General features: G+C 53.3%; 1 protein-coding gene across 1 annotated transcript in view; it reads right to left on the bottom strand.

Annotated features, from left to right (window-relative positions):
* Positions 1 to 25365, bottom strand: part of WDR90 (WD repeat domain 90) — a 36414-nt gene extending 11049 nt beyond the window's left edge. The window contains exons 1-29 of the mRNA XM_059484478.1: positions 25255 to 25365; positions 24996 to 25172; positions 24610 to 24727; positions 23871 to 24041; positions 22346 to 22469; positions 21952 to 22019; positions 21751 to 21857; positions 20143 to 20364; positions 19413 to 19481; positions 17900 to 18010; positions 17678 to 17823; positions 16760 to 16817; positions 15452 to 15570; positions 14889 to 15044; positions 13210 to 13337; positions 11473 to 11589; positions 10357 to 10592; positions 8803 to 8942; positions 8183 to 8313; positions 6426 to 6556; positions 5907 to 6068; positions 5502 to 5630; positions 4863 to 4996; positions 4745 to 4782; positions 4227 to 4346; positions 3677 to 3856; positions 2204 to 2298; positions 1223 to 1325; positions 486 to 607 (exon numbers count right to left, since the gene is read on the bottom strand). Of these exons, the coding sequence (XP_059340461.1) occupies positions 486 to 607; positions 1223 to 1325; positions 2204 to 2298; positions 3677 to 3856; positions 4227 to 4346; positions 4745 to 4782; positions 4863 to 4996; positions 5502 to 5630; positions 5907 to 6068; positions 6426 to 6556; positions 8183 to 8313; positions 8803 to 8942; positions 10357 to 10592; positions 11473 to 11589; positions 13210 to 13337; positions 14889 to 15044; positions 15452 to 15570; positions 16760 to 16817; positions 17678 to 17823; positions 17900 to 18010; positions 19413 to 19481; positions 20143 to 20364; positions 21751 to 21857; positions 21952 to 22019; positions 22346 to 22469; positions 23871 to 24041; positions 24610 to 24727; positions 24996 to 25172; positions 25255 to 25365 (3723 nt within the window). The remainder of the gene's footprint in view (positions 1 to 485; positions 608 to 1222; positions 1326 to 2203; positions 2299 to 3676; positions 3857 to 4226; positions 4347 to 4744; positions 4783 to 4862; positions 4997 to 5501; positions 5631 to 5906; positions 6069 to 6425; positions 6557 to 8182; positions 8314 to 8802; positions 8943 to 10356; positions 10593 to 11472; positions 11590 to 13209; positions 13338 to 14888; positions 15045 to 15451; positions 15571 to 16759; positions 16818 to 17677; positions 17824 to 17899; positions 18011 to 19412; positions 19482 to 20142; positions 20365 to 21750; positions 21858 to 21951; positions 22020 to 22345; positions 22470 to 23870; positions 24042 to 24609; positions 24728 to 24995; positions 25173 to 25254) is intronic.
* Between the last annotated feature and the right edge of the window lie 1576 nt (positions 25366 to 26941).

Genomic DNA, 26941 nt, shown 5'->3' with positions numbered 1-26941 from the left:
CCCATGTTGTCACCCAGCCCAGGGCATGGAGTGCCACATCCAGCTCCTCCTTGGACACCTCCAGGGATGGGGACTTCACCACTCCTGAGCAGCCCCTTCCAATGCCTGACCACCCTTTCCATGGAGAAATTCTTCCTGATGTCCAGCCTGAACCTCCCCAGGCACAGCTTGAGGTCGTTCCCTCTCATCCTGTCCCTGTTCAGAGAGCACAGCCTGACCCCTGCCAGCTGTCCCCTGTTGTCAGGAGTTGTGGAGAGCCACAAGGGGCCCCCTGAACCTCCTTTTCTCCACATCAGCCTCGTGCTCCAGCCCCTTCCCCAGCTCTGTTCCTTTCTCTGGACATTCTCCAGCACAACAGAGAGCTGACTCCAAAACAATCTCCATAGCCTCCAGGCAGAAGGAGGAACAACAAAACGGATTTTAGGCTGTGGGACTGCAAAGCGACAGGGACAAGCCCTGTCCTGGGGCAGAGCAGCCCCTCCCACCTGGGCGTGGTGGCTGAGGGTGAGAGTGGAGATCTCCTCGGCGTGGCCCAGCCAGTGGCTCTGCGAGCCCGAGTGCAGGTCTTCAACCACGATGACGCAGCCACAGGAGTAGGCGAAGAAGCCTGGCAGAGGAGGGGGAGGAGAGGGGATGTTTTCATGGAAAGGCTGCACATCCAGCCCCCACCACAGCCCACGTGGAAAATGCTATGATTCATTAATACGTAAAAGCTGAGCCTTTGATGCAGCTCAGCAGCAGCAGGTTGGGAGCGGGGTGAAATCTCACTTTCCCTAACCTGAGTGAAGCAGAGCTGCTGGCCACCATTCCAGCTAGAGAAAGGAGGCAGGATGGGCTTTGGGAGCTCCCCTCCTGCTCTGTTCACTCAACAGCTGGAGTCTGAGTCTGTCCCACCAACTAAAGCTTGCCAACAGCAAGGAGCTACTGGATTTTACCAGCACAAAGAACCTCTGTGTTCAAGCAAAGATCCCCATCTAACAGTCGGATCATAACCTCACTCAGTACACACCCCTAGAATCACAGAACAGAATCACACACGAGTTGGGTTGGAAGGGAGCTTAAACTCCTCTCCTTCCACCTCCTGCCACGGGCAGGGACACCTTCCACCATCCCAGGCTGCTCCAAGTCCTGTCCAACCTGGCACTGGGCACTTCAGGGATCCTGAGGCAGCCACAGCTGCTCTGGCAACACATCCCAGCCCTGCAGAGCATTCCCAGTGTACCTGTATCTGGGTTCCACACCATATTCCCTCTGCCATTCCCATTGTAGCCGATCACTGCTTTCAGCTTCAGCACCTCACTGCCCGCTGGAGGAGACACGAAACTCTGCAAGAAAAACAGACACTGGCTTAAAATAATCTCTGGAAGAATGGTCTGGTCAGATGCATCAACACCCACACAGGAAAAAGTGAGTGTCCTCAAACACATCCCACACAGATCCATGCCAACACTCACACAATTCCATAACGGAAGAGACAAATAACATTCTATAACAAAAGAGGCACTGCCCCAGCACAGCCAGGCACAGATGCTTTTAGATAGGGCACAAAACAGGCTGGCAGCAAATGCCCAGCCAAGGAGCAGCTGCTAATCCTGCTGGGAAAGAGTTCCATGGGTTTGGATGCAGATATTTCAACAGGAAGAGAACTGGGAGAAAAATGCTGCCAGGTGGAGGGACAGAGGAGAGGAGTGGGGATGAAATCTGGATGTAGCTGTTCTCCCAGCACTAGCAGCAGAGCTTAGGGAAGGGCTGAGTTAAGTTTCTGTTTTATCCCTGCTGTGTTTGTTAACAGAGCAGGAGCTGTGCTGTGTCTCTCCTCACTACGCTCCATGGATTTGCCTTCCCCATCTGCTCTGCCAATGCAGCTGCTCATAAATATGGGAGCACAATGAATCACTCCATTGCTCACTCGTCTTTCACTCTCAATAGCACATGCCATTTCCACTCCTTTTGAATAAAAATGTATGCAGATTTGGGCAACACAAAAAGAGTTGAGCACAACTCACTTTTTACTAGTCTGGGAAGAGTTACATGTAGAAGAGAACAGGGAATTAACATGAGGATTTCTGTGCTGAACATCAGCCTAGAGGCATAGTTCCCAAATTGCTTTCCAACAGAGAACAAAATGGAAACAATTTGGAAAATCCACCTACCCCAGCCCCAAAATGCCTGTTCTCCACCAGGTAACCAGCAAAACTCTCACCTGGGGGAGCACTGATGCCTTGAAGCGAGGGGTGAAATGCCGGTAGGAATCTGGGCGGATGCAACATTTGGGAGTTCTGGTTCCCTTCCTGGGCTCTGCCACACAAAGGAGAAAATGGTACCTATGGGATGCTGCTCCTGGGAAGGGTTTGGGAGCAGCAGCCAGGCTGTGGCTTGCTTATATTCAGGTGCTGTGCATGTGTGAACACGCACAAGGCAAAAAGCAAACTGCAGTGTCACATGTGTGACACATACATAATGCATACACATTTACATATGTGTGACACATATACATATGCCAAGTGGGAAGGGACCCACAAGGATCCAACCCCTGGCCCTGCACAGACACCCCAACAATCCCACCCTGCACCTCAGAGCATCATCCCAGCGTTCCTGGAGCTCTGGCAGCCATGCCCATTTCCTGGGGAGCCTGTTCAATCAATGCCCTCTGGGGAAAGAACCTATTCCTTATATCCAGCCTGACCATCCCTGACTCAGCTCCAGCCATTCCCTGGAGTTCTCAGTTCCTTTCCCACTTGTAGCAATGTATCTGAACAACTTAGACTACAGTGTGCACCAGTCATTTCACTTGTAACTGTTCTTACCATAATTTTCTCAAAGTTCTCTAAAATTCAAAGTTACTATGATATAAACTGTATCAAAATAAGAAAGAAGTAACTAAAAAACTGAATTCCAAGACCACAAAGAACTGTAAACCACCTAAACTATAACCAATCACATATTCTTAAAAGTACATACAAAACACATAGACAAACAAAAACATCAATTAAAAAAATGTAATCAGTAGAGTTAGAATATATAAATAAGTACTTAATGTAAACAATAAACAGCTTCTACTTAATCATATTAATTAGTTATCCAAGAATCCTAAATTTCCCACACCACACTGCAAGCAGCCTAAGGACAGCCACACCTTGTGCTGTGTGGGATCCCTGTGAAACCACGAGCCCCACAGCTCCAGCACTGGGGGCAGTTTTATCCTGAGGCTTTCCAACAAGTCCTGCAGGGGCTGAGCACTGGCAGCTGCCTGCTCCTGGCAGGCTGCCACACACCACTGCAGCTCCCAGGCTGTGCAGCTATTAATAGAGCCATTGGGAGCTTTAATTGCAGCTGGATTTAATGGGACGTGCCACTCAGAGATGATACTGGCTCCAGGCTGAAGGCAGGCTTCTGGTGTGCCCAGAAGCAGCAGCAGGGAAAGAGCCAGAAAAACGAGCAGATTTAGGGATCAATGTGAGTCCCCCTCAATACTGAGTGCCCTTGGAAGGTCACGACCAAGGGAAAACTCCTTAGGAACACATTGCAGCCTTTCACCTCACAGCTCAGGGCACGTGGCTGGGTCTCTCTGCTCCATAATAATAATAACCATGTTCTTTCTTTGGTTTTGGGGGATAGACCAAGCTGCCATGCAGGCCTGCAGCTCTGTACAAACCTGCAATACCCCTGGATTTACCGTTTGCTGCTTTTTCAGGAGACCTCGAGCTCTCCTGCCTCACTCTGGGCCTCACAACAGGCTCCTCATTCCCATCTGATTCCACCACAATGACTGAGGCATCTCTGTGCTCATTTGCCACCTTCCTGCTGCTGCCTGGCAGTTCTGCTTCCTCCTCCCTGTCCGACTCAGAGGAAATACCTGGGGAGAGAAATCAGGGGGAAGATGGAGCCACCCATGTCCTTCAGGACCACTTCACGTGTGCCTGACCCCTGCTCTGTGGAACAGCTCAGCTGTTAGAGTGGAGGGAAAAGCAGACAATTCCTACAGGAATGACCAACAAGGTGTTTAGCACAGTCAGAGAGGCTGTGCCAGCACCTCAGTGTGTGGAGGAGAGCAGAGGATAAAGGGGTGCTGAACCCCAGTAAAGCTGAGCTTAGGGGAAGGAATTGCAGACTGGTCTGCCAGAAGGGGTCACAGGTAGGGATGGCTCCAAGGATGCTGCTGAACTAGGCAAGTTTTTCCTAAAACGAGGTTAATTTTCCCCTTTCCTGCAAGGAGTTCCTCTTACTTTGAAACCCTGCTGGGTGGACAGAGCTGATATCCAAACATGGTGGGGAGGAGAGCAGTGGAAGAGGCACTGTCTGCCGAGGGGTCTCAGAGCCATCCTTGGGCTTCTCAGAGCTTCTGTCTGGGAAAGAAAAGGGCTTGGTGTCACTTCCTTCAGCCCATGCTCCTCTCATCCTTCTGGATGGTGACACCTCAGCTTCCATAGAAACCACTTCTCTGTGTTTTAAGAAAGAGAGGGACAGAGAGAGAGGGGCAATAAGGGAGAAAGAAGACAGAGGAGATGGAGGCAGAGAAAGACAGAAGGCAAAAGCTGAAAATCTACCAGAAAGCCCAGAGTGACTCTGCTCAGAACATCCCCACCTAGGCAGACTGAGAGGTGCTGCCAATTAATTTGAGATTGTCCCTCAAGGCTAATTAGCTGGTTTGCCCCCCACTACATGACCCCCTCAGGGAAGGAACATCCCCCCAGATCCCTCTGGGAAAGCTGCCAGCACAACTCATGGGAAGAGGCAAACTCACCTGAGCCCAGCACCAGAGTGGACACAGGGGAACGAGCCCTGGGAAGGGGAGGAGACTGGAGTCACACAGGGAAGGGGCAGGGACAGGGGACACACACAGGCACTGCCAGCACCATTACCTGCCTGGGGATGACTTGACTGGAGGTGGAGCCAGGAAATCCCAGAGGAAGATGGCATCCCCAATGCTGATGACGTGCTCTTGGTCTGGGGTGAAGGCGACCTGGTGTACAGGCTCTGAGTGCCCGATGAACACCTGGGAGAGAGCAGGCCTTGAATCCCCATCACCACCTGTCCTGTCAGGATGGGGTTCTCCACTCCCTGTCCTGCCCAGCCAGGGTCTACAGGCCTCAGCAGAAGGTCCAGAAGAGGATCTATCACACGTACAGTTCTCACACCCGTGGGCTGATCAACCCAGGGCAGACCTCCAACACACTCAGGGAAGGAAGCAAAAGCTGAAGAGTCCAAAGTCTTATCCTATCTCTGAAGCTTTGGGTGAACCATTTTCCTCTCCATTTTCTCTCTCTGTCCCTAACACAGAGCTATACCTACCTCTGTCCATTGCAGAGGCTCTCACTGGGGTGCTCTGGCAGCCCTAGCCTGTGCCCACTGCTGGGCACAGTGTGGGATCAGGGTTGCATTTCTCTGCTGGGCAAACTGGGACTGGGGACACTGGGCCAGGTCATAGAGAGCCCATTTGCTGCTCTCTTCCCTGGGGACTCACAATGCAGCACCACCCCCTTCCCCCGGGTGGGCAGTACCTGGAAGTTGATGGTGAAGCGCATCCTGTAGTCCCACACCTTGATGACCTTGTCGCCAGCAGTCAGCAGGTACTGGCCATCCTTGCTCAGTGCCAATGAGGAACAGCTCAGCTTGTGCACAGGGGACACCTGAGGACAAGAAATGGCACCAGCAGCCTTAGCTGAGCTGGTTCATATCCTTATTTACACTTCAGCAAGAGAACAGCAGTGTGACAGTGTGGAAAACAAGGACAAGCTCAGGCTCACCCTGAGCACAAGCACACTGGGACAGCTGCAGGCTTCTCACTTGTGCTTCTTTGAAGCCTGTGAGCTCCAGGAAGAGTTTTTCTCTCATTTAACCTCCCAGAAAGACAAGAAGTGCCCAGCCCCCACAGGAGACCTGGGGGATGAATTTCAGTGTCCTACCTCTCGCACCAGCCGCCCGGTTTTTGCATCAAGCACAAGGATTTTATTGGAAGAAGTGGACACCAGGAGCTCTCCCTGAGGCACAGGACCAAAGCAGACCTTCACTGCAGAGTCCAGGATGGTGCTGTGCAGGTCCAGGATGCTGATGTCCACCCTCAGCAGCTGTGGAACAAAGAGCCGCTGAACAACACTGCAAGAGCCCCAGGATTGCTCCTAATACTAAGCTATGGAGCCCCCTGGACCCTTCCCTTCCACTTAACAAGGGGCTGCAGGTCCAGACAATGCCCAGGATAGCAGGTCAAGAGAGGGGTGAGAGCTGACAGCCTCCACAGCACACCCCAAATTATCTTTCTAACAGAGAACGAAGGCAGAGGAGAAGAAACCTTGAATGTGTTATTTCTGTCTCACAGAAGGGAAAACAGGGAGCTCACTGTCAGCCCTGATCCACCTCCCTGGCTGCTGCCTGGGGGTTCCCAGGGGACAGCCCTGTCCCCAGAGTGAGGGGACTCTGCTGGGTACCTCATCGAGTGAGCAGGCCTCCATCACTGTCACCACGTACTTGGAGGGCCCCACGAAGGCCAGCAGGCGACTGTCCCCACTGAGCACCAGGGTGTCCACGCCACCGCCACCATCCCGGGCCACCACATTGCCTGGGGGACACAGCAAGGCAGTGAGCAGCAGCAAAGCCCACTCTGATGGTGCTGCTCAGCAGCAGCTTGAGAAAAAAGCAACCTGTGCTTCTAGGAGATGCTGCAAATTTTATTTACACGCCCAGAATGTGCAGTGAACCACCTCAAAAACAAGGTTGAGATGTACAGCTTGTTGCCTGGTGAACATGCAGTGTTTTCAAGGAGAGCAGAACAAAGTCAAAGGAATAAAATAGATTTCAGGACTTATTTTTTAGTGTTACAAGGGGCTGTGATGAGGAGCTCTGTGAGATCTCAGCTGCAGCCTGGGCATCTGAACCCAGAGCAGAATGAGGTCAGTGCTCACCACCACCACACTGATGTCAGTCCACAGGGCAGAGAGACCCAGAGGTCTGAAAATCACAGAAATTACAGCAATTCTCTGTATTTATTCCATGACCATAATTGCACTGCTCTGTCCCTGGAACGTGACCAGGCAGCAAACACAGTTTCAGAGCAGAGGCACCACGTGAAGGTCCAGCTGCAGCACTGACACCAAACCTGGGTGATTTTAGATTAATTCCCTGACTCTTCCAATCCCTGTTCCTTCTCCTGCACACCTCCTGGGGCAGGTTCCTCCTCTTTGTGCAGTATTACACTGTATAAAAATCAGACTTCCCCTTCCCTGCCCAAGCTTGTGCTGTCACAACTCATTTCCAAAGTGTACATTAAATGTGACACTAATTTTTCCAAACTGCCTTGCCCCTGCCCTGCCTCCAGCTCTCCACCAGCTCCATTCACCAGCACAGAGCAGCTCTGCTGCAGGCAGGATTAGGGCAACAATCCACTTCAAACAAATTAAATTGCACATGTACAGAATGGAAAGAGTCAGGGCTTGGGCATGAATAAATCTCTGTGACCCCAGCACATTAATGAAATCATCAGAGCAGCAGGATGAGAGGGTTTGAACCAGGACAGGTAGGGAAGGGCTGGCAGTCACTGGGGTTTGCTCACACAGAAGGTACAAACAAATCACAGAATTATTGAGGTTGGGAAAGCCCCCTAAGATCATCAAGTCCACTAAAACATGCCCCCAGGTGCCACATCCACATCTTTTATATCCTTCCAGGGATGGTGACTCCACCACTGCCTAGGGCAGCTGTGCCAGTGCCTGACCACCCTTCCAATGAAGAAATTTTCCCATGATCAAATCTAAACCTCCTCTGGCACAATTTGAGGCCATTTCTCTTTGTCCTGTCCCTGTTCCCTGGAGCAGAGCCCAACCCCCCTGGCTGTCCCCTCCTGTCAGGAGCTGTGCAGAGCCACAAGGTCCCCCCTGAGCCTCCTTTTCTCCAGGCTGAGCCCCTTCCCAGCTCCCTCAGCCCCTCCTGGTGCTCCAGCCCCTTCCCAGCTCTGTTCCCCTCTCTGGACACACTCCAGCCCCTCAGTGTCTACCTTGTGAAGGGCCCAGAAGTGCCCCCAGGACTGGAGGTACCTCAGCAAAGCCCAGAGCAGGGGTAAATGCCAAAGCTCAGAAAGTTCATTGGGAAATATCACTCCAAGCAGGCTGAGCTTGGGCTGGCTCTGGCATCAGCATGTCTGTGCTAATACAGAAAAAGAAGAAAGGCAATCCCAACCCCAGGGTCTTACCCAGGACTCTCAGAACCTGGATTTTCTGTGCCACAAGTCTGTACAGAGCCAGAGTTCCCTGCAGGCAGGAGCTGAACATCAAATTGCCATCAGGAGAGAAGGTCAGCCCTGTGACTGCAGTGCGGTGCTGCCTGAGGGGGCAGAAAACATGGAAAAAGGGAAGAGAAAAAGGAATCACAGACAGAGGGAACAGTGGTGATGTTGAGTGTAACACTGTGAAGAACCCAAGAGGATAAATTAACCAGGACCCTGCTGTGCTCACCCCTGCAGCATCCCAGGACAAACAACACTCTGACTGTCACAAAACCAAGCAGTGAGTGCAGGCTCCAGCCTGGATGGAACCTGCTCCCTTTTCCCTTGGAGCATCCTCCAAACCCCACACTGAGGCTCACAAGGGCTCCCTGCCCAGCACTTTCCTACTGCTGTCCACTGGGAAATCACAAAGAAAGCCCTCATAGCTTTCACAGCTTGGGCTTTCACCACCCAGAGCCTTGGCACAGCAGATCTGCCCCAAGCCCACCCAGCTGGGACCTGAGGCTTGTGGAGCTCCATGAGTGTCGCTGTGGCTGTCTCATCACCAGGACACCCAGTCAGACCCCTGGAGCTCCCACTCCACTCACTTGTGCTCCAGCAGGAGGTCAGAGGCAGCCAGGTTGAAGATCCTCACCACCCCGCTGTCGAAGCCACAGGCCAGCATCTTCCAGAAGGGGTGGAAGGCCACAGTACAGGGAGTCTCCTCTGCAGCTGAGAAGTCATACAGCTGCAGAGAAGAGACACCACAGGCACGAAGTTGGAGAGCACTGGAGCTGCAGCTGGACCCAACAACTGATCAGCCTCACATCTCCACCACGAGCATGTCCCTGCTCCTGCCTGGATGGATCCAAATCCCACTGAAGTCCTGGGTCTTTGGGCACTCAGATAAAGCCCTTGGGTGTTATGGTTTGTGCTAATAAGCAATCTTCAAAAGATGGAGGAAAGGGAAATAGTTGTGTCCAACAATACCTCATATCGGTGATATTTTTGCCTGACGTCCGGGAGGAATGATGAGGAGGACTTTATCTTATTAGAAGGCTAATGAATTACTTTATTATACTATTTTATATTATATTAGACTACATCACATTACATTTAAACTGAATTTGTACAAGTACTTAACTGCTTAGAATTTTGTGACTGTCTGCTGACTGACAGTCTGCACACTTGCCTGGCCCTGACAGGCCAAGGACACAAACCACCATCACTGTGGGTAAACAATTCTATATTGTATTTCACTTTGGCACCACACAGGAGCAGCCAATGAGATAAGAATTGTTTTGATCATACTTTTCTCTGCTTCTCTCAGGTTCAGAAAATGTGAATTCCACAACCTCTGTACTTCCAAAGGGTCTCTTGCCCACGGTACCCCTCACGCTTCAGGGAGGGCTCCTGAACTGTGGGGCTTTGATAATTGCACCAAACAGAGACCAGGGAGACTCTTAATAACCCTGAGACACCACCTCCTGTAAGAGCCTAAATGAGAGATGCAGGACTCCAGGCAGCTCTCTAAAATGCAGTTTATTCCATCCAAGAGGTTACAGCAGCCCAGGGTGGTGGGTGACAGAGCTGTGCCCACAGCTGTCAGCTGCAGCTGCAGGCAGGCCTGGAGACCCTTTGGTTTTGGTTACGCTGCATTATAGACTTTTCTTTGCTGAGCATCTTAATACAGCAGAACCAATCTATACCTTAACTTTTATCTATAGCCTATCATAACTACTATAATTACCATATTCATGTTACTATTCTCCAGTCACTAAAAGTCAGTACATTACAGTTTGAGCTAGAAGTTGTTTTTCAGTTTTTTCGCAGTGGAAAATTCTGAGACCTTTTTTCTACTTGCAGCTTTGCTGCCTTGTTTGCCTGTGCTCTCTTTCTGCTTGGTAAAAACATCTTGTTTGAGGTGGGCTTATCCTTTGTTCTAAGTCATAAAAACCCTTTCTAACTAACACACCCTTTGCCTCCTTGGTTATCCAGTGAGACTGGCTCAGCAATTCTTTTCTTCTATATCAAAACTTGCTTCCATCTCTATTCCATCAGACCCTACATTGAAAAATCTTTCTGCTAAGCATACACATATCTGTGAGACTTCCTTGTCAAACTTCCATCCTTCCTAACAACCTGCCTCTTGTGTCACCCACCTGCTGCCTGGAGGCGAGGTCCCACACTCGGATGGTGCTGTCCTGGGCCACTGTTGCCATGTGCCCCCCCTTGCCCTGCAGGGAGAAGCCCAGCACGGAGCCCCCGTGGGAGCGCATCAGCGTGCTGTAGTCCCGGGCCTGCACGTCCAGGTAGCCCAGGCTCCCAGCAGCTGTTGTGGAGAGCACTTTGTGGCCATCTGGGCTGATGCAGACGCAACTCACTGAAGCCTCATGCTCTGGGGAAAGACACAGGAGTCAATAAATCCTCTGGGAAAGGAGCAGCTGGAACATAGCTACAGACTGTGGCAGTGTTCACAGGGGTCCCAGGATGAGGGAAGAGACAAGGATCTGACTCCATGTTTCAGAAGGCCTGATTTATTATTTTATGATATATATTATATTAAAACTATACTAAAATAATATAAGAAAGGATTTCATCAGAAGGCTAGCAAACAAAGGAAGAAAAATGAAATAATAACAAAATCCTGTGACTGACTGAGACAGTCTGGACAGCTGGACTATGATTGGCCATTAATTAGAAACAACCACATGAGACCAATCACAGATGCATTCCACAGCAGCAGATAATCAATGTTTACTTTTTGTTTCTGAGGCCTCTCAGCTTCTCAGGAGAAAAAATCCTAAGGAAAGGATTTTTCATAAAACATGCCTGTGACACAGACCCACATTAAGGAAAGCAATGCCCATGACTCAAAGACTGAATGCTTGCAGGTGTGAGTTGTGACAGATTAGAGATTAGTCTCTGCCCTTCCTAGCATCCCTGGGCTCTGCTGTAATGGTGATTGTTTCAAAAACAATCAAGGACTGCTCGACTTCTCCCCTAATTTTTCATGGACAGATGAGCTGTGGCTAGAAGGGGACAGAAATCAAGATGGCAAGTCTGCTCTCTCCCAGGAGATCCTGCCTTTCTGCTATGAGTTACAAGAATAAACATGAATAATTGCCACTGAAGACTTCCAAGGCAGTGAGCCCTGGAGGCAGCACACATCACACAGCCCTGACTCATGAGGATTGCTGTGGGAGCTGTGGCAGTGGAGCTCTGGATCTGCAGCAGGACATGTGCAGCTCAGAAGCTCCACTCCCACCTCTACTCACCTGCCTCCAGGACAGCAGCTGAGAAGTCCAGCAGCCACAGCCTCACGTAGCCATCCTCTGATCCCGTGGCACAGAAGCTCGAGGACATGCTGATACTGTTTATAGCAATCCCAGGGCCTGGAAACCCAAAAAGCAACAGCTCCTTATACAGGTGAAACAAGAAATCCCAACCTGAGAGGGGCCCATCCAAGAGTTGAGGCTGGTAGCCCACCCACACCCAGCTGAGCCTGAGGAGGATGCAGGAACCCCACAGTGACTGGCAGAACAGGCTGAGGGGTCTCAGCCAGCCCTTCTCAGGGCTCCAAACTCCTCTTTACCAGAGTGAAACTCTTGCCAGGCACAGAAGATTCCTACCTCTGCTATATTTTTGCCTCAAACAGGATCCTATAGTAAAGGATATCCCAGATTAACTGCCTGAGGTACAAGCCCTTTCACTGCCCTGTCCCAAAGTCTCTCTGCAGAAGGGAGATACAAATCCACAGACTGGGAGTTTTTGATTCATAGAATCATTAAGGTTGGAAAACATCATTGAGCCCAACCATTATCCCCCCACCAGCCCATGTCCCCAGGTGCCACACTCAGGTGCCACCAGAGGCTTTTTGAACATTTTCAGGGATAGAATGGGCAGCTTGTTCCAAAGCCTTACCACACTTTCAGTCAAGAAATTTTCCCCAATATCCAACCTAAATCAGGTCTAAAGGCTATAAGTCAGAGCCAGCACTGAGACCAGGAGGCACCAAGGACTTTGTTTCATCTCCTCCTGGGCCCTTTCCTGCCCATGAAGTGAGAACTGCAGTTGCTTGCCTCTCAAAGGTCACGTTATAGATTGATTAGCTCAATTTGCCAAAGCAAACTATGCACTAAGTTTTAAGATATCAGAGCAATCACACTTGAAAGTGAATTCTTCCTGCTGCTCAAGTTAATGGAAGAGCTGAAAGTTGGTCTACTTAATGTAGAGCAACAAAGATTCCCCGAACGCTCTGCGGCAGCTGAATAATGAAAAAATCCCCAAATTCATCTTTTTCGTTAATCTTAGTTCTTTTTCCATCTCTCCATTAAGCCTCCCATCAGCAAATGAAGACCTTGTCTCATGTTTCTAAAAGTAGTGTTTCTCTGAAAGTGCAATCAGCATTTAAAATGCTAAAATCTTTCCTAAAACGATACTTTGCTGTACTAAGGAAGGTTATTTGTAGTCCTTAAGAGACAATGATCTAAACAACCTCAAAATAATCCTTCAGCAGTAGGTAAAAGAGCTGGCTGGTTTGAGCAGATTTCTGACCCCTGTGGTGGTGGAGGTGGTCACTGGTTGGTGGTCCCCCTCTCTCTGCCTGCTCCTGCTCCCACCTGAGCTGTTCCTGCTCCCACCTGAGCTGCTCCTGTTCCCACCTGAGTGTTCCCTGCCTGCTCCTGCTCCCACCTGAGCTGTTCCTTACCTGCTCCTACCTGAGTTGCTCCTGTTCCCTGCCTGCTCCTGTTCCCTCCTGAGTGTTCCCTGCCTGCTCCTGCTCCCAACCTAAGCTGCTTCTGTTCCCACCTGAGTGTTCCTTGCCTGCTCCTGCTCCCACCTGGGCTGTTCCTGCATCCTGCCTGCTCCTGCTCCCACCTGAGCTGCTCCCTGCCTGCTCCTGCTCCCACCTGAGCTGTTCTCTGCTTGTTCCTGCTCCCACCTGAGCTGTTCTCTGCCTGTTCCTGCTCCCACCTGAGCTGCTCCTGTTCCCTGCCTGTTGCTGTTCCCACCTGAGCTGCTCCCTGCCTGTTCCTGCCCGTCCTCCTGGGGCTGTGCAGGCAGCAGGCGCCGTGCACTCCGCACACAGACGTTCTTGTAGTCCACCTCCAGCACGTGGCCACTCCTGCTGCACACAAAGCTGTGGAAAAAAAACAGGAGAGATTTGCTTTTAATAAAAAACCACTTTGGTTTACTTTGTTTGTGTAAAGCAATCCTGGCTCACAAGAAATATAAGGGGTCAACAAGGTGTCCAAGTGTTCCACACACCTTCAAAGAAGTCAGAGCTTCCTATTTAGTTTCCTGACCCTTTGGAATGGAAATTAGCAAAAGAGCTAAAAGCTTGCCATAAACTCCAGAAAGGAGGCTCCCTCTGCCACAGGCTGGCTGAGCTGACAGCTCTGCTTTGTGGGACAACATGGGGTGGCAACAAAGGCTTTGATGATTAAAATAAAACAACAAAGCGTGTGTCTGTATGCAAGAGGATGTGTGCCAGGCTCCTCCCGCTGACCCAGGAATCCAACAGAGAGCTTCAGGTGGGGAGAGAGTCACTAAATATGGCACAACAGCGGCATGGCAAGAGGAAAGAGGCTGTTCTGTGAGCAGCCAAAGCCCTTTTGGGAGGTGACACGTGCTAAGTGGGGAGAGCCTGTCCCAGCTCCAGAGGGCAGCTGCATTTTGAGGGAGAAGCCCAGCACAGTGCCGTAGTGGAGGGGGAAGGAGAATGCTAACAGGGAGAGCTGCAGAGCTCCCTCCTCTGGGCTGCCAGTAACAGGTGACAGTGACAGGCTGTAAGAGACGTCTAAAGTTTCCCTCATGGTCTGAAGTTCCCTCATTTGCCTCACGACCATCACAAAGACAGAGACCAAGACCCTATGGACCCTGACTGGAGTTCTGGCCTGGTTGAGGCGGATGCACACAGCCCCTCACAGGGCACACAGAGTCCCTCACAGGAGCTCACACACACACACAGCCCCTCACAGGGCACACACACACACAGCCCCTCACAGGTCACACACACACAGAGCCCCTCACAGGGCACACGCACACAGAGTCCCTCACAGGGCACACACACACACAGAGCCCCTCACAGGGCACACACACACACACAGAGCCCCTCACAGGGCACACACACACACACAGAGCCCCTCACAGGGCACACACATACACAGCCCCTCACAGGTCACACACACAGAGCCCCTCACAGGGCACACACACACACAGCCCCTCACAGGGCACACACACACAGCCCCTCACAGGGCACACACACACATACACAGCCCCTCACAGGGCACACACACACACACACACACAGCCCCTCACAGGGCACACACACACAGCCCCTCACAGGGCACACACACACACAGCCCCTCACAGGGCACACACACACACAGCCCCTCACAGGGCACATACACACAGAGCCCCTCACAGGGCACACACATACACAGCCCCTCACAGGTCACACACACACACACACACACACACACACACACACACACACAGCCCCTCACAGGTCACACACACACAGCCCCTCACAGGGCACACACACACAGCCCCTCACAGGGCACACACACACATACACAGCCCCTCACAGGGCACACACACACAGAGCCCCTCACAGGGCACACACACACACACACACACAGCCCCTCACAGGGCACACACACACACACAGCCCCTCACAGCCCCTTACAGTGCACGGTCCTCTGGCTCCTGCTGGGGCCCCTCCTCGAAGGCCAGGTCGGTGAACTCCAGGGTGTGGTACTCGCCCAGGGGGACGGGACACGAGCGCAGGGCCCCGCTCCGCAATCGCCACAGCCTGATGTTGTCCCGGCCACACGACACCATCCTGTGCAGGGAGACACGGCCTGAGCACCAGGGCAGGGCTCCACGGGCCCCTGAGGGCAGGGCAGTGTCCCAAGGGCTGCTGACAGCAAGGACTGAGAGCAGGAATGGCAACCAATGGCTGCAGCACCACAATTCTCCCCCAGCCGTGCCAGAGTTATCAAATAAAAGGGGTTTGGGGTGAAGGGACCTTAAAGCTCATCTCATTCCAACCCTGCCATGGGGACACCTTCCATTGTCCCAGGCTGTCCCAAGCCCTGTCCAGCCTGGCCTTGGGCACTGCCAGGAATCCAGGGGCAGCCACAGCTGCTCTGGGCACCCTGTGCCAGGGCTCACTCCACCCTCAGAGGGAACAATTCCTGCCCAATATCTAAGAATCAATACTTTCAATTTCTTTTCCTGGCACACTACCTGGTATCATCAAAGAAAGCAATCTTCATGGCCTGGATGTCCACATCTGTGTGTGCTTTGGCCAGCACAGTCACGCCTCCACCACGGGTCACCTGAGCAGTGTTCCACACCACCACCATCTGAAACAAAAAAAATGTGATGGGAGAGCTGCTCAAAACCTTGGCAGCACAAGAGCTTTTAATCCCACAGCTGCTCCAGAGCTGGGCACAAAGTATTGATAACAGAGCTGGAGCAGGGAAATAAAACCCATTGCACAGAGGGTTTAGGACAGTCCAACAGCTTTGCAAAGCTTCATGGCAATATCCTTTTCTGCAATCCATAATTACAGGTTCTAAATCCCAGGGCTGCCTGGCAACAGGGCTCAGACTTGGAGAGAAAATCCACAGAGCAGTGGGAACTCTGCCTGCTGGGATATAGGAGCAGTCCCAGGGCTGGGGGAGCAGGAGGCAGCACGTGCCCACTGCTCAGGACAGCTCTGTGTGCCCTCAGTGCCCATCACCAGGGGCAAGAGTCAAACCCTCTGCCCAGAGCAAACAGAAATGCAGGAGGATGCTCTGCATTCCAGCACAGTGTTAAACCAAACCCAGCATCACCCCAGAGGCTGGCATGGGCTGAGGCATCACCCTGGGGGAGATACTCCCCCAGCACCCCCATTCTCCCACCCAGCTTTCCCCCCACTGATCCCACCTCCCCTGCTCCCACACGGATCACAGAACACTGCCACGTGCAGGGAAAAACACAGAGCACTGTGTGGCTTCTCCTTCACTTAGTGATGGCACAGCTAATTGCTGATGGTCGTCACTAAAGGATAAAAAACAGTTCCACTGACAAAACAAAACCCCCAGTCCCATGGAACAAGTTTATTTTTGACTGCTCCACGTGGGATCTGCGTCATCCCCAGCTACAAAGCTGGGCAGCAGCTCCAGTGCCTGGCATCCCTTCCCACAGTCATGCCTGGACCTGGAAGATTTCACCTCACATCTTGCCCTAAATGCTAGTAAAATAAAGATATAATCCCATCACCCTGCCTGGCTCCTAGCTGGGACCATTCCAGGGATAGAACAGCCCCAAAGCACAACCCCAGCACGTCTCTCCAGCTGCTTCCAGAAGAATTTGTTCACTTGCAGCTGAGGAACACCCACAAGCATCAGGCAGAGGGAAAGTATTCTCTAGGCAGCTAATGAGACAGGGATGTGCCCCAAGAACATTTCTAGGAAAGCTGAGAGCAGAGTTTTGCCTGGAAAATAACTACAGAATCTGGGAGAACAGCTCTCCCAGGGAAACCTCCCAGCCCGTGTCAGCTCTCACCGTTTTGCTGTGCACGTCCTTCCCCACACCACACAGAACAGCTCCACTGTGGGAAAAGCTGGAGGAAGAGAGACCTGGTGAAAAACAGCTCCTTGTACCCTGGGTTCATCCTCACAGGGCATGAAAGGGGACAAGCAGTGGGGACGGGGAGACAGCAAGAGCTGAGGGATAAGCTCAGCACAGAGGTGGCAGCACATCCAGGCCAGCCACCAGCAGGTTCAGTGACAAACACAGGCAGCTGTAATTTATTGCTGGGGAAGATGAAACAGGAAAGCCTTATAAATATGATTGTCTGGCAAAAGATTTTGAGAATAAGGAAACTATAAGCGAGATTGAAATGAAAGCAAGCTTTGAGATACCTCAGTTACTGAACAACTGGAAAACAATGGTGTGGCTGGCTGAAGGTAATCCCCTTTTGATGGAAGAACACCCTCTGCTTGCAGGCAGGCCCAAGGGTCAGAGCAGACCCCACTAGCTTGGCAGAAGGGGCCCAAAGAGGAGTTTATAGGGCTTAAAATGTAAGACAGTATGGTAATGTAATGATTCTTATAGGCTGTATGGAAATGCTATAGGATTTGTATATTGTACTAGATTGGTTAGTGAGAATCAGAATATTCAACAGAGAAGAAGATTTTATTGTATTGTAACAGGAACCTCGCTGTCTTAGCTCTTACTCTTACCTCTTGCCTTTTACTCTCTTATCCTCTCATCCTCTCTGCCCCTCTCTTCTCTCAGCCTGCTCTGAGCTGTGTTTGGCAGCTCCCAGCAGGGCCCTGCCCCCAGGCCCTTTGCAATGAACCCCAAGTTCCTGACCTGGCTGCAGAGATCTCTCATCTCCATCTGTCCCGACCGTGCTACCCCATCAATCCTACAATTCATCCCAGGAACAGCTGCTGTGCTGCACTGCTGAGCACCCACCTGAGGGACACCAGGCCGTGCAGGTGGGTTTTGAAGAGGCTCAGGCAGGTTCCTGTGGGGAAGTCCCAGAGGCGGCCGAGGCCGCGGGGCCCGGCCTGCGCCGAGGCCAGCACGGAGCCGCTGCCGCTGAAGGCCAGCGCTGCCACCTGCGGGGACACGGCCACAGGGGAGCACAGAGAGCCCAGAGGACAGGACAGGGATGGGGCAGGGGGTCTCACTCACCTTGTCTGTGTGGCCAAGGAAGAACCTCTGCTCGCCAGTCTGGAGGAGCAGGGCCACGATGACGGCATGGCAGGGGTACACCACGGCCGTGCTGTCCCGCGTCCACAGGGCCTGCAGCATGGACACACAGGACACTGTGGGAATGTGCCCCCTTGAGGGAGTGACAAAACTATCCTCTGTCTCCTTAAAAAGGAAAAAAACCCAGAAGTTTCTCTCCTCGATTAGGTAAAGACACCTCATAGGACCTGGGGGACTTCACCTCAAATTTAAGGACAGCGAATTGGACAGGAGCCAAAAAGTCCCCCCTGAACAATTTACTAGAAAAAGAAGACAACAAAGGAACTAATTCCTTTTGTGAGGTGATTTACTGGGGCAAGAACCTCTTGCACCTGGCTCAGCTTTTCGCTGTAAAGTTTTATTATTTTGCCTTTTCTTAAAACTTTTCTGTTTCCAACACTACCACAGAAGCGATCCTGCTGATTTTATGCCTTCTCAGGTAGCTGAGCTATCCTGGGTGTGAAATAAATCTCCAAAAACTTATGAAACCCAGCTGGAAGAGACCATATATGAGGACACAGCTCCAGAACCGCCCCACAGCCCAGGCACAGCTCTTCCCCAGCCCTGGCAGTGTCCAAGGCTGGGTTGGACAGGGTGTGGAACAACCTGGGCTCGTGGCAGGTGGCCCTGCCCATGGCAGGGGATGGAATGGGATGGGCTTTAAGGTCCCTTCCCTACTACTGGACAGCAGATCCAAGGAAAATGACATTGCTGGCAGAGCCTTCAACTGACTGAAGCAAAGCAACCCTTCCTTTATGTCAACACAGACCACAGGCAAGGCCCAGTGTGCCACAGAAACAATCCAAACCACACCCCTTCCTTTCCAGCCTCCAACAAAGCAGCACCAGTTTTAATGTGTTAAAAAGAAGTGGAATTTAGTGAAGGGTCTGGAGAACAAGTCTGATGAGAGGCTCAGACTTGTTCTCCAGGGGCCTCAGCCTGGACCTTCTGGGTCTCCACAACTCCCTGACAGGAGGGGGCAGCCAGGTGAGGGTCAGGCTCTGCTCCCAGGGTAAAAGGGAGGAAATGGCCTCAAGTTTTGCCAGGGGAGGTTTATATTGGATATTAGGAAAACTTCACAGAAAGGGCTGTCAGGCACTGGCACAGCTGCCCAGGGCAGAGGTGGAGACACCATCCCTGGAGGGATTTAAAAGACATGTGGATGTGGCACTTGAGGACATGGGTCAGTGGAAGGCTGGGGATTCCTGAGAAAATCAGCTGGAATTGATGTCCTTAGAGGGCTTTTCCATCCTATAATTCTGTCTAATGGGCCCCATAATTTTTAATTCACCATCCTAACAGCAGAGCAGTTGTCACAGACACTCAGGCTCACCCACTTTGGGATCATTTTCCACATCAAGCAGTGCCACACTCAGCTGCATTTCACACCTCCAAAACATCCATATCCTGGCCACACAGTGACAGATCAACTCCCCAGCTCACCCAAGCCACTGACCCATTTGGTGCTGCAGCCTCCAAAGCCAATAATTGTTCTCAGCTTCAGGATGGGATCGGGCACAAGCCCCTGGAAAAGAAAATCAGAGAGCACCATCACGCTCAGAGCCAGGCTGGGGTCCACCCTCCATGGGCACCCCAGCCCCAGTGCTTGGCTCTCTGGAGCACAGAGGCAGCTTTGGGTTTCTCCTGCCAGAGGGGAAAACTTGAAAGCATTTAATGTGGCAGAGTCAGAGCTGGCAGCAGGAGGAGCTGGGGTTTCTGAGTTGAGCAGCTCTCCCATCCAGCCCCAGTGATGCACTGTGACAATCCCAGACTGGTTTGGGCAGGAAGGCACCTTTAAGTCCACCCACCTCCACCCCCCTGGCCATGGACAGGGACACCTTCCACCAGCCCAGGTTGCTCCAAGCCCTGTCCAACCTGGCCTTGGACACCTCCAGGGCTGTCCTGCAGGCTGGGGCTCACCTGTGGGATGGCAAAAGGGCCAGAGCCTTCCTGTACACACCTGGGCAAACCTGGGCTTAAGGTCAGCACATTTGAGCACAGGGCCCCTCTGTCAAGGCAGGGAGGATGCTAGTGGAAAGAACTGCTCCTCTGCATCTTTGGGACTCCGTGAGTTTAACTGAAACCCATGAACATTGTGTTCCCTCTCTCCCTTCAGTAGAAATAAAGGGAAATACCCCAAAGGAAAACCCCAAAGGCACCTTGCGACCCTCCAGAACTTCACACACCTCCTGTGAGCCAGGGACAGCTCGGGCTGTCTGTCCCCTCCTCTGATGAGCATAGACATGGATGCCACCAGCACTGAGTGGCAGTGGCTGCCTCGTGTCCCCTGCACTGTGCAGCTTCTCCTCCAGCACGGGGTCTGCAGCAGGCACAGCTCCCCCAGGCCCTGGCACTGCCAGGTGAACCTGAGGGATGCTTTTTGTGACCACAGGACACCGACGTGGCACCTGAGAAAGAGCAAAGCCTCAGACAGAGCTCAGCTCTCCTCCCAGCGCCCTCCACCTGCCCAGGGGCAAGGAGGAAAAATTCTGGAGGGAGAGCAGCCCTGTGGGTACCTGGCTGGGCCAGATTGTTAACTAGCCCTCTCCTCACACCCCCAGCACTGTCTGTGCACGGTTTATCTCCTCCAGACAGCAAACCAGAGCCTTGTCCAAATGCTCCTGGGGCTCTGGCACGTTTGGACCCCTGCCCTGGGGAGACTGCTCAGTGCCCAACCACCTTCTGGGGGAAGAACCTTTATCTAATATCCATTAAAACCTGCCCTGACACAGCTCCAGCCATTCCCTGGGTCCTGTCCCTGTCACAGGGAGCAGAGATCAGAGCTGCAGCCCCTGACAAGGTGTGACCTCAGTCTCTTTTTCTCCATCTGATCAAACCAAGTGGCTGCTGTACCTCTTAACCCTTCCCCTCTAGACCTTTCCCCACCCTCACAGCCATCCTTTGGACACCCTCTAATAAGAGAGGTCGTGCTCCTCAGTTCTCCCTCTCCACAGCATGAGGATGGCTTCCCAACATCCCCCACCACACTGGTGAGCCAGCCTGGACCCCAGATCCCACATCACCCCAGTGGGGAAGTGTCACAGACAACTTTTATGAAAAATCCTTTCCTTAGGATTTTTCATCCTGAAGAAGCTGAGAGGCCTCAGGAACAAAATGTAAACAATGATTATCTGCTGCTGTGGAGTGCAACAGGTGCATCTGTGATTGGTCTCATGTTGGATGCTTGCAATTAATGGCCAATCACAGTCAGCTGGCTCAGACAGAGAGCTGAGCCACAAACCTTTGTTATCATTCTTTCCTATTCTATTCTTAGCCAGCCTTCTGATGAAACCTTTTCTTCTATTCTTTTAGTATAGTTTTAATATAATATATATCATAAAATAATAAATCAGCCTTCTGAAACATGGAGTCAAATCCTCATCTCTTCCCTCATCTGAAAACCCCTGTGGACACTGTCATAGGGAAGGGGAAACCAAGCTGAGGGCAGCTGCCTGCAGCCCCAGCAATGCCAGCTCCACACCCTGCTCTGCTCCCTCAGGGCACTGCTCACATTCCTTGGTCTCCACACCTCACTGCCTTGAAGCCACACGGATCTGCTGCCTCCACAGACACAGGGAAGATGGATGTCTGGAGATCCCAAGGTACTTGGCACATCTCCTGTCTGTGCTGCACTGCACCCCAAGACAGTCACTGCAGGGCTGTGGTCACCAGACCGTGCCTGCAGCAGCTGCCAATGACAACAAGCAGCTTCTACCTCTTAAATTAAGACACAGGGAAAAGCTCCATGGGAAGCAGGAAGGAAGGAGCTGCAGCCTCCTCCATGGTGCACTTACAGCTTTGGGACTGCTCATCTGCTGGACAGGGGGCAGGTCACAGGCTGCTCTGGAGCGTGTCACCAGCTGGGTCGGTGGGTGGCCAGGCTCCTGCAGGACTTGGTCACCTGGGCAACACAAGGAGCAGGTGGAGCTCTTTTGGAAACCCAGGGCACCCAGCTGGGCTGGCACAGCCTTGGCTGCCATCCCCAGCATTCCCACCTGCCACAGGATGTGGGAAACTCTTCTGGATGGAGTTGTGCAGCAGCTCAGGCCCCTCAGATGGGAACCTGAGCAGAAGCAGAGGAAGGCACTGTGTCACTGGGATACTGCATTGGCACCCAGCAGTATCACCGGGCACCTCAGCCTGGCACAGAGGCCTCTTTGCTGTCATAAGATCCCTCCATTGTTCCTCATGGTCCTCCAAACACAGGGTACCAAAGGCAGATGGCACTAAAGGTGTCTTTGTTACCAACACCAAAATGCTGGAGGTGAGGGGACCAAAACCCAGCCCAGGTTCACCTGGTCTGTCATTCCTTAAGTGGCACTGCCCATCCTGCCCCTCCCAGGGGCACGAGGAGCTCTGGGAGCTGCAGAGGGGTGGGAACAGCCATACCTGATGTAGTCATAGAGGTCGTGCCACTTCTGCCCCTTGGGCACAGGGAAGGCCAATTCCCGGGGCATGGGAGCCACCCCACGGCAGGACAGGTCACCCAGGCGGGCCCTGGCCAATGTCACACCTGGCAGGACAGGGACACATACACACACTGAGCTCCCCAAGCCCAGGGAGCTGCCTGGAATCCCTGAGGGATACAGGCACACACCCCTTCCCACCAGAGCAACACAGAGCACAAGCCTGAGGTTTGCAACAAACCCACATTTCACAGGTGTATTCCTGCAACTCTGAACCTCCAAAGAAGAACCCAGAGCACAAACCTTTGGGTTTCAGTTATAAACCCCCAGGCTCAAGAATCATGTCACAGAATCACAGAATCACAGAAGTTCAAGACTGGAAGAGACCTATAAGATCATCAAGTCCAGCCGATGTTCTAACTGTTCAACTAGATCATGGCAGCAAGTGCCACATCCAGTCTTTTTTTGAATTCTTCAAGGGATGATGACTCCACCACCTCACTGGGTAAATGATTCCAGTATCTGACCACTCTTTCTGTGAAATATTTCCTTCTTAATTCTAACTTACATCTCGCTTGACGCAGCTTGTCATTTCTGTTCACTGATTCAGCAGTTTCATATGATTTCTCTTAAAGCTCATTGCCCATTTTCTTATTTCCTCCACAAATTTTTAAATTTAGGAAAGTGAAACAGAAAAGGTTTCAGGAAAGATGCAGTAAGTTTCAGGAATTTCAAAGCAGCCCCTAAAACTTCTTCCTCACTGATGCTTCCCAGCAGGCCAGGCAGTTCAGATAGAATTCCAGCACAAAAAAGGAAAGAGAGAAAACAAAGAATTTGACCAAAGTACCTCTGCCACACTGAGCAGGTGGATAAAAAAAGCAGGTTGGAAGATTTTTGACACAAAAAAAAGCACAGGCTCTTCAAACAGATAAAAGCACAAGTCTTGCAGAAGTGAAGTTTGATGATACCTTTCATTTTCACCCCTGAAAAAATTTCTAACCTTAGAAAGATATTTAACTTTGCTCTTTTCATTCACTTTTACAGCTGGAAAATGAGAGGATACTTTCCTCCAGAGGTTGGGAGACTGTATTCCATTTCAGATTTCCTTCCAGTGCCTAAAGGGGAATCCGAGAGAGGAGGGGAGGGACTTTGGACAAGGGATGGAGGGACAGGACCCAGGGAATGGCTCCCACTGCCAGAGGGCAGGGATGGATGGAATATTGGGAAGGAATTGTTCTCTGGGGGAGTGGGAGGCCCTGGCACAGGGTGCCCAGAGCAGCTGTGGCTGCCCCTGGATCCCTGGCAGTGCCCAAGGTCAGGCTGGATGGGGCTTGGAGGCGTCCCAAACTTAACATTGTACCAAGTATTTTCCCCTTTCTGTTCACATCATAGAGCACCAGGGTTCTGCCAGGGATGCAAACTCAGCTCTGAGCCCCCATGGTCTCCCCCCAGGCTGGGCTGCAGTCTCAGGAGGCAGCAGAGTTCAGCCCAGGCTCTGGGCTCCTCACCTGGCTCAAAGAGCAGGTCGCTGGTGCAGAGGTTCTTCACGAGCAGGTTGCAGCAGAGCTTGACCCCCCTGAGGTGGCTGTAGCTGCGGGCCAGGTACAGGGCCAGGATGGAGGGCAGGTCCAGCACCAGGCACGTCCAGCGCGCGTCACCTGGGGCTGCTCCGGGCACACCTGGGGACAGGAGGGATGGTGGGAAACAGGCTGCAGACAGGGACCTTGCTGGACAGGAGACACAGGGGTCACAGGGCTCAGCATGAAGTATTTACCAGGCAAGATTCCCACCAGGCCTGTGCCAAGTGGGAAAACATGTCTTGTAGGCTCAGGGATGGGGAAGGACAGACAGAGATCCCACCACCTCCATGGGCTCACGCCTGGCCTGACACTGCACCCCACTGTGTGGGAGAGCAGGGATGGGGGACAGCGCAAGCAGGAGCTACAGCTCTGGCCTGGCTGCAGAGGGGCTCCTGCTCAGGCCCACCACTGTTACCATAAAATCCTGGAATGGTTTGTGTTGGGAGGGACAACCTTTAAACCCATCTCATTCCATCCCCTGCCACGGGCAGGGCCACTTTCCACCAGCCCAGACTGCTCCACCCCCCATCCAACCTGGCCTTGGGCCATCCCAGGGATAAGGTAGCCACAGTTTCTCTTCAAACACATCGAGCCATCTTGAGAGCTCAATTGACTCTCTAACAATTAGTTCTGGTGGTGGTGTGCCAGCCCAGCCCCAGCTCCTCACCCCGCTGGGCCGTGCCCTTGCTGGCTGCCCCGCAGACGAAGGGGAACTGCAGCCAGGTGGCCGAGGATTTGAATTCCTTGAAGAGGTTGGAGAAGGAGATGCGAACCACCTGGTTTTCCTGGGTAGAGACACACACGGAGCTTTAGTCACCCTGGTGGCTTCAGCAGGGAAGTGCTGCAGAGGAGGAGGCATGTGGCCCTGTCTCCTGTCCCCTCCAAGTCCCCTGGCCCTGGCAGAGATGCCACCAGGATGGAAACCACCTCCAGCCGAGAGTGACCCACCAGCAGCAAAGAACAGCCACATCCTGCAGCCCCCGAGCCCACCAGCGCCATCCCCAGTGCTTCAATCAATGAAGGCAGTGTAAGAGGCCACCCCGTGTCACGGACCTCGGTGGTGACATCCAGGTGCACGAGGAAGTGCTTGCGGGGCAGGGGCCTGAAGAGCAGGTAGAGGTAGCGCCCTGTGAGCCCCAGGGACTGCGTCCCTGCCCGGGGCAGCTGCAGGTAGCTGCTGGCTGGGTTGGAGCCTCGGATCCGGTAGATTGTTCCCTTCATCCTCGTGTCCTTTGGAAGCCAGGGAAGGACAGGGGTGGGTCAGCACTGCCCACCCCTGGCAGTACCCCCCGCCTCATGGTGGCCCCGTTACCGTGAGGGCGGCCACGTCCCCCTCCTTGGCAGAGCGCTTCCACTCCTCCACACGGAAGTGCTTGAAGATGTTCAGGTAGGGACGCTGCCAGGCTGCCAGCACCGGGATCATCGGGGGATGGAACCCCATGCCCCACTGCCCCCTGTATGCCCCCAGGTTCCCTGCCCCATTAGCACCCCACTGTCTGCATGTCCTGAGTCTCCCCAGCTTGCTTTAGTCTCATGATGCAGTCCTGGTGACATCTCCATCATCTCTTTACCCGAATTCCCCCCAGCCCTGGTGACACCCCCAAGCCCCAGAGTCCTGCTGAAAATCCCTTTACTCCTCTCCTCCAGCCCCAGGAACGCCCCAGGAACCTCCAAGCCCTGAGCTCCTCCAGCCCCAATGATATCCAGCACCTCCACCGTCCTGACCCTGCCACCCCGGTGCTGTCCCTGTGCCCCCAGCACTGTTACAGACCTGCTTGTGGAATCCCATGCTCCCCATTCTCCCCGTCCCCGGTGACAAACTAGTATCTGCACGTTCCGAGCCTCCCCAGCCCTGGTGGCACCCCGTTACCTCCGTGCCCAGAGTCCCCATGCCCAGTGACGATGCAGCCCCCCCGATCCAGCAATGCCCCTGTGCCCCCCCCCAGTACCCCCTGCCCGGTGACAGTGCCCTGAGGACCCTGAGCCCGAATCCAACCAACCCAGCCCGAGTGACATCCCTGTTACCGCCACGCTCCAAACCTACAAGCCCTTCAGCCCCGGTACCCCTGTGCTCCGGATGTCCCCCATCCCCGGTGCCCACCCCCCTCCCGTTACCGCTGTGCTCCGAGCCCCGCCGGAGCTGCTCCATCCGCGGTGACACCGCCATGCTCCAAACCCCCATCCCCAGTGACGCCGTGTTCCCACACCCCAATGACGCCCCACATCCCCCCATCCCCGGTCACACCCCCATTGCCCTGTGTCTCCCATCCCCTGTCACACCCCCACTGCCCCGTGTCCCCCATCCCCGGTCACACCCCCATTATTACCCCGTGTCCCCCATCCCCGGTCACACCCCCACTGCCCCGTGTCCCCCCATACCCTGTCACACCCCCACTGCCCCGTGTCCCCCATCCCCGGTCACACCCCCATTATTACCCCGTGTCCCCCATCCCCGGTCACACCCCCACTGCCCCGTGTCCCCCATACCCTGTCACACCCCCACTGCCCCGTGTCCCCCCATCCCCGGTCACACCCCCATTATTACCCCGTGTCCCCCCATCCCCGGTCACACCCCCATTATTACCCCGTGTCCCCCCAGCGCGGTCACACCCCCATTGCCCCCTACCCCTCCATCCCCGGTCACACGCCCATTACCCTGTGTCCCCCCCGTGTCCCCCCATCTCCGGTCACACCCCCATTGCCCCGTGTCCCCCCATCCCTGGTCACGCCCCCATTATTACCCCGTGTCCCCCCATTCCGGTCACACCCCCATTACCCCGTGTCCCGCCATTACCCCTTGTCCCCCCATCCTGGTCACACCCCCATTACCCTGTGTCCCCCCGTGTGCCCCCATCCCCGGTCACACCCCCATTGCCCCGCGTCCCCTCATCCTCGGTCACACCCCCATTACCCCGCGTCCCCTCATCCTCGGTCACGCCCCCATTACCCCATATCCCCCCTCCCGTCCCTACTGTCGCCCCCGGTCCCCCCCGTGCCCC

Source organism: Ammospiza nelsoni, chromosome 17, assembly GCF_027579445.1.
Source record: "Ammospiza nelsoni isolate bAmmNel1 chromosome 17, bAmmNel1.pri, whole genome shotgun sequence".
Classification (NCBI taxonomy): domain Eukaryota; kingdom Metazoa; phylum Chordata; class Aves; order Passeriformes; family Passerellidae; genus Ammospiza; species Ammospiza nelsoni.
The sequence above is the reverse complement of the archived record's forward strand: the minus strand, read 5'-3'. Positions and strand labels throughout refer to the sequence as shown.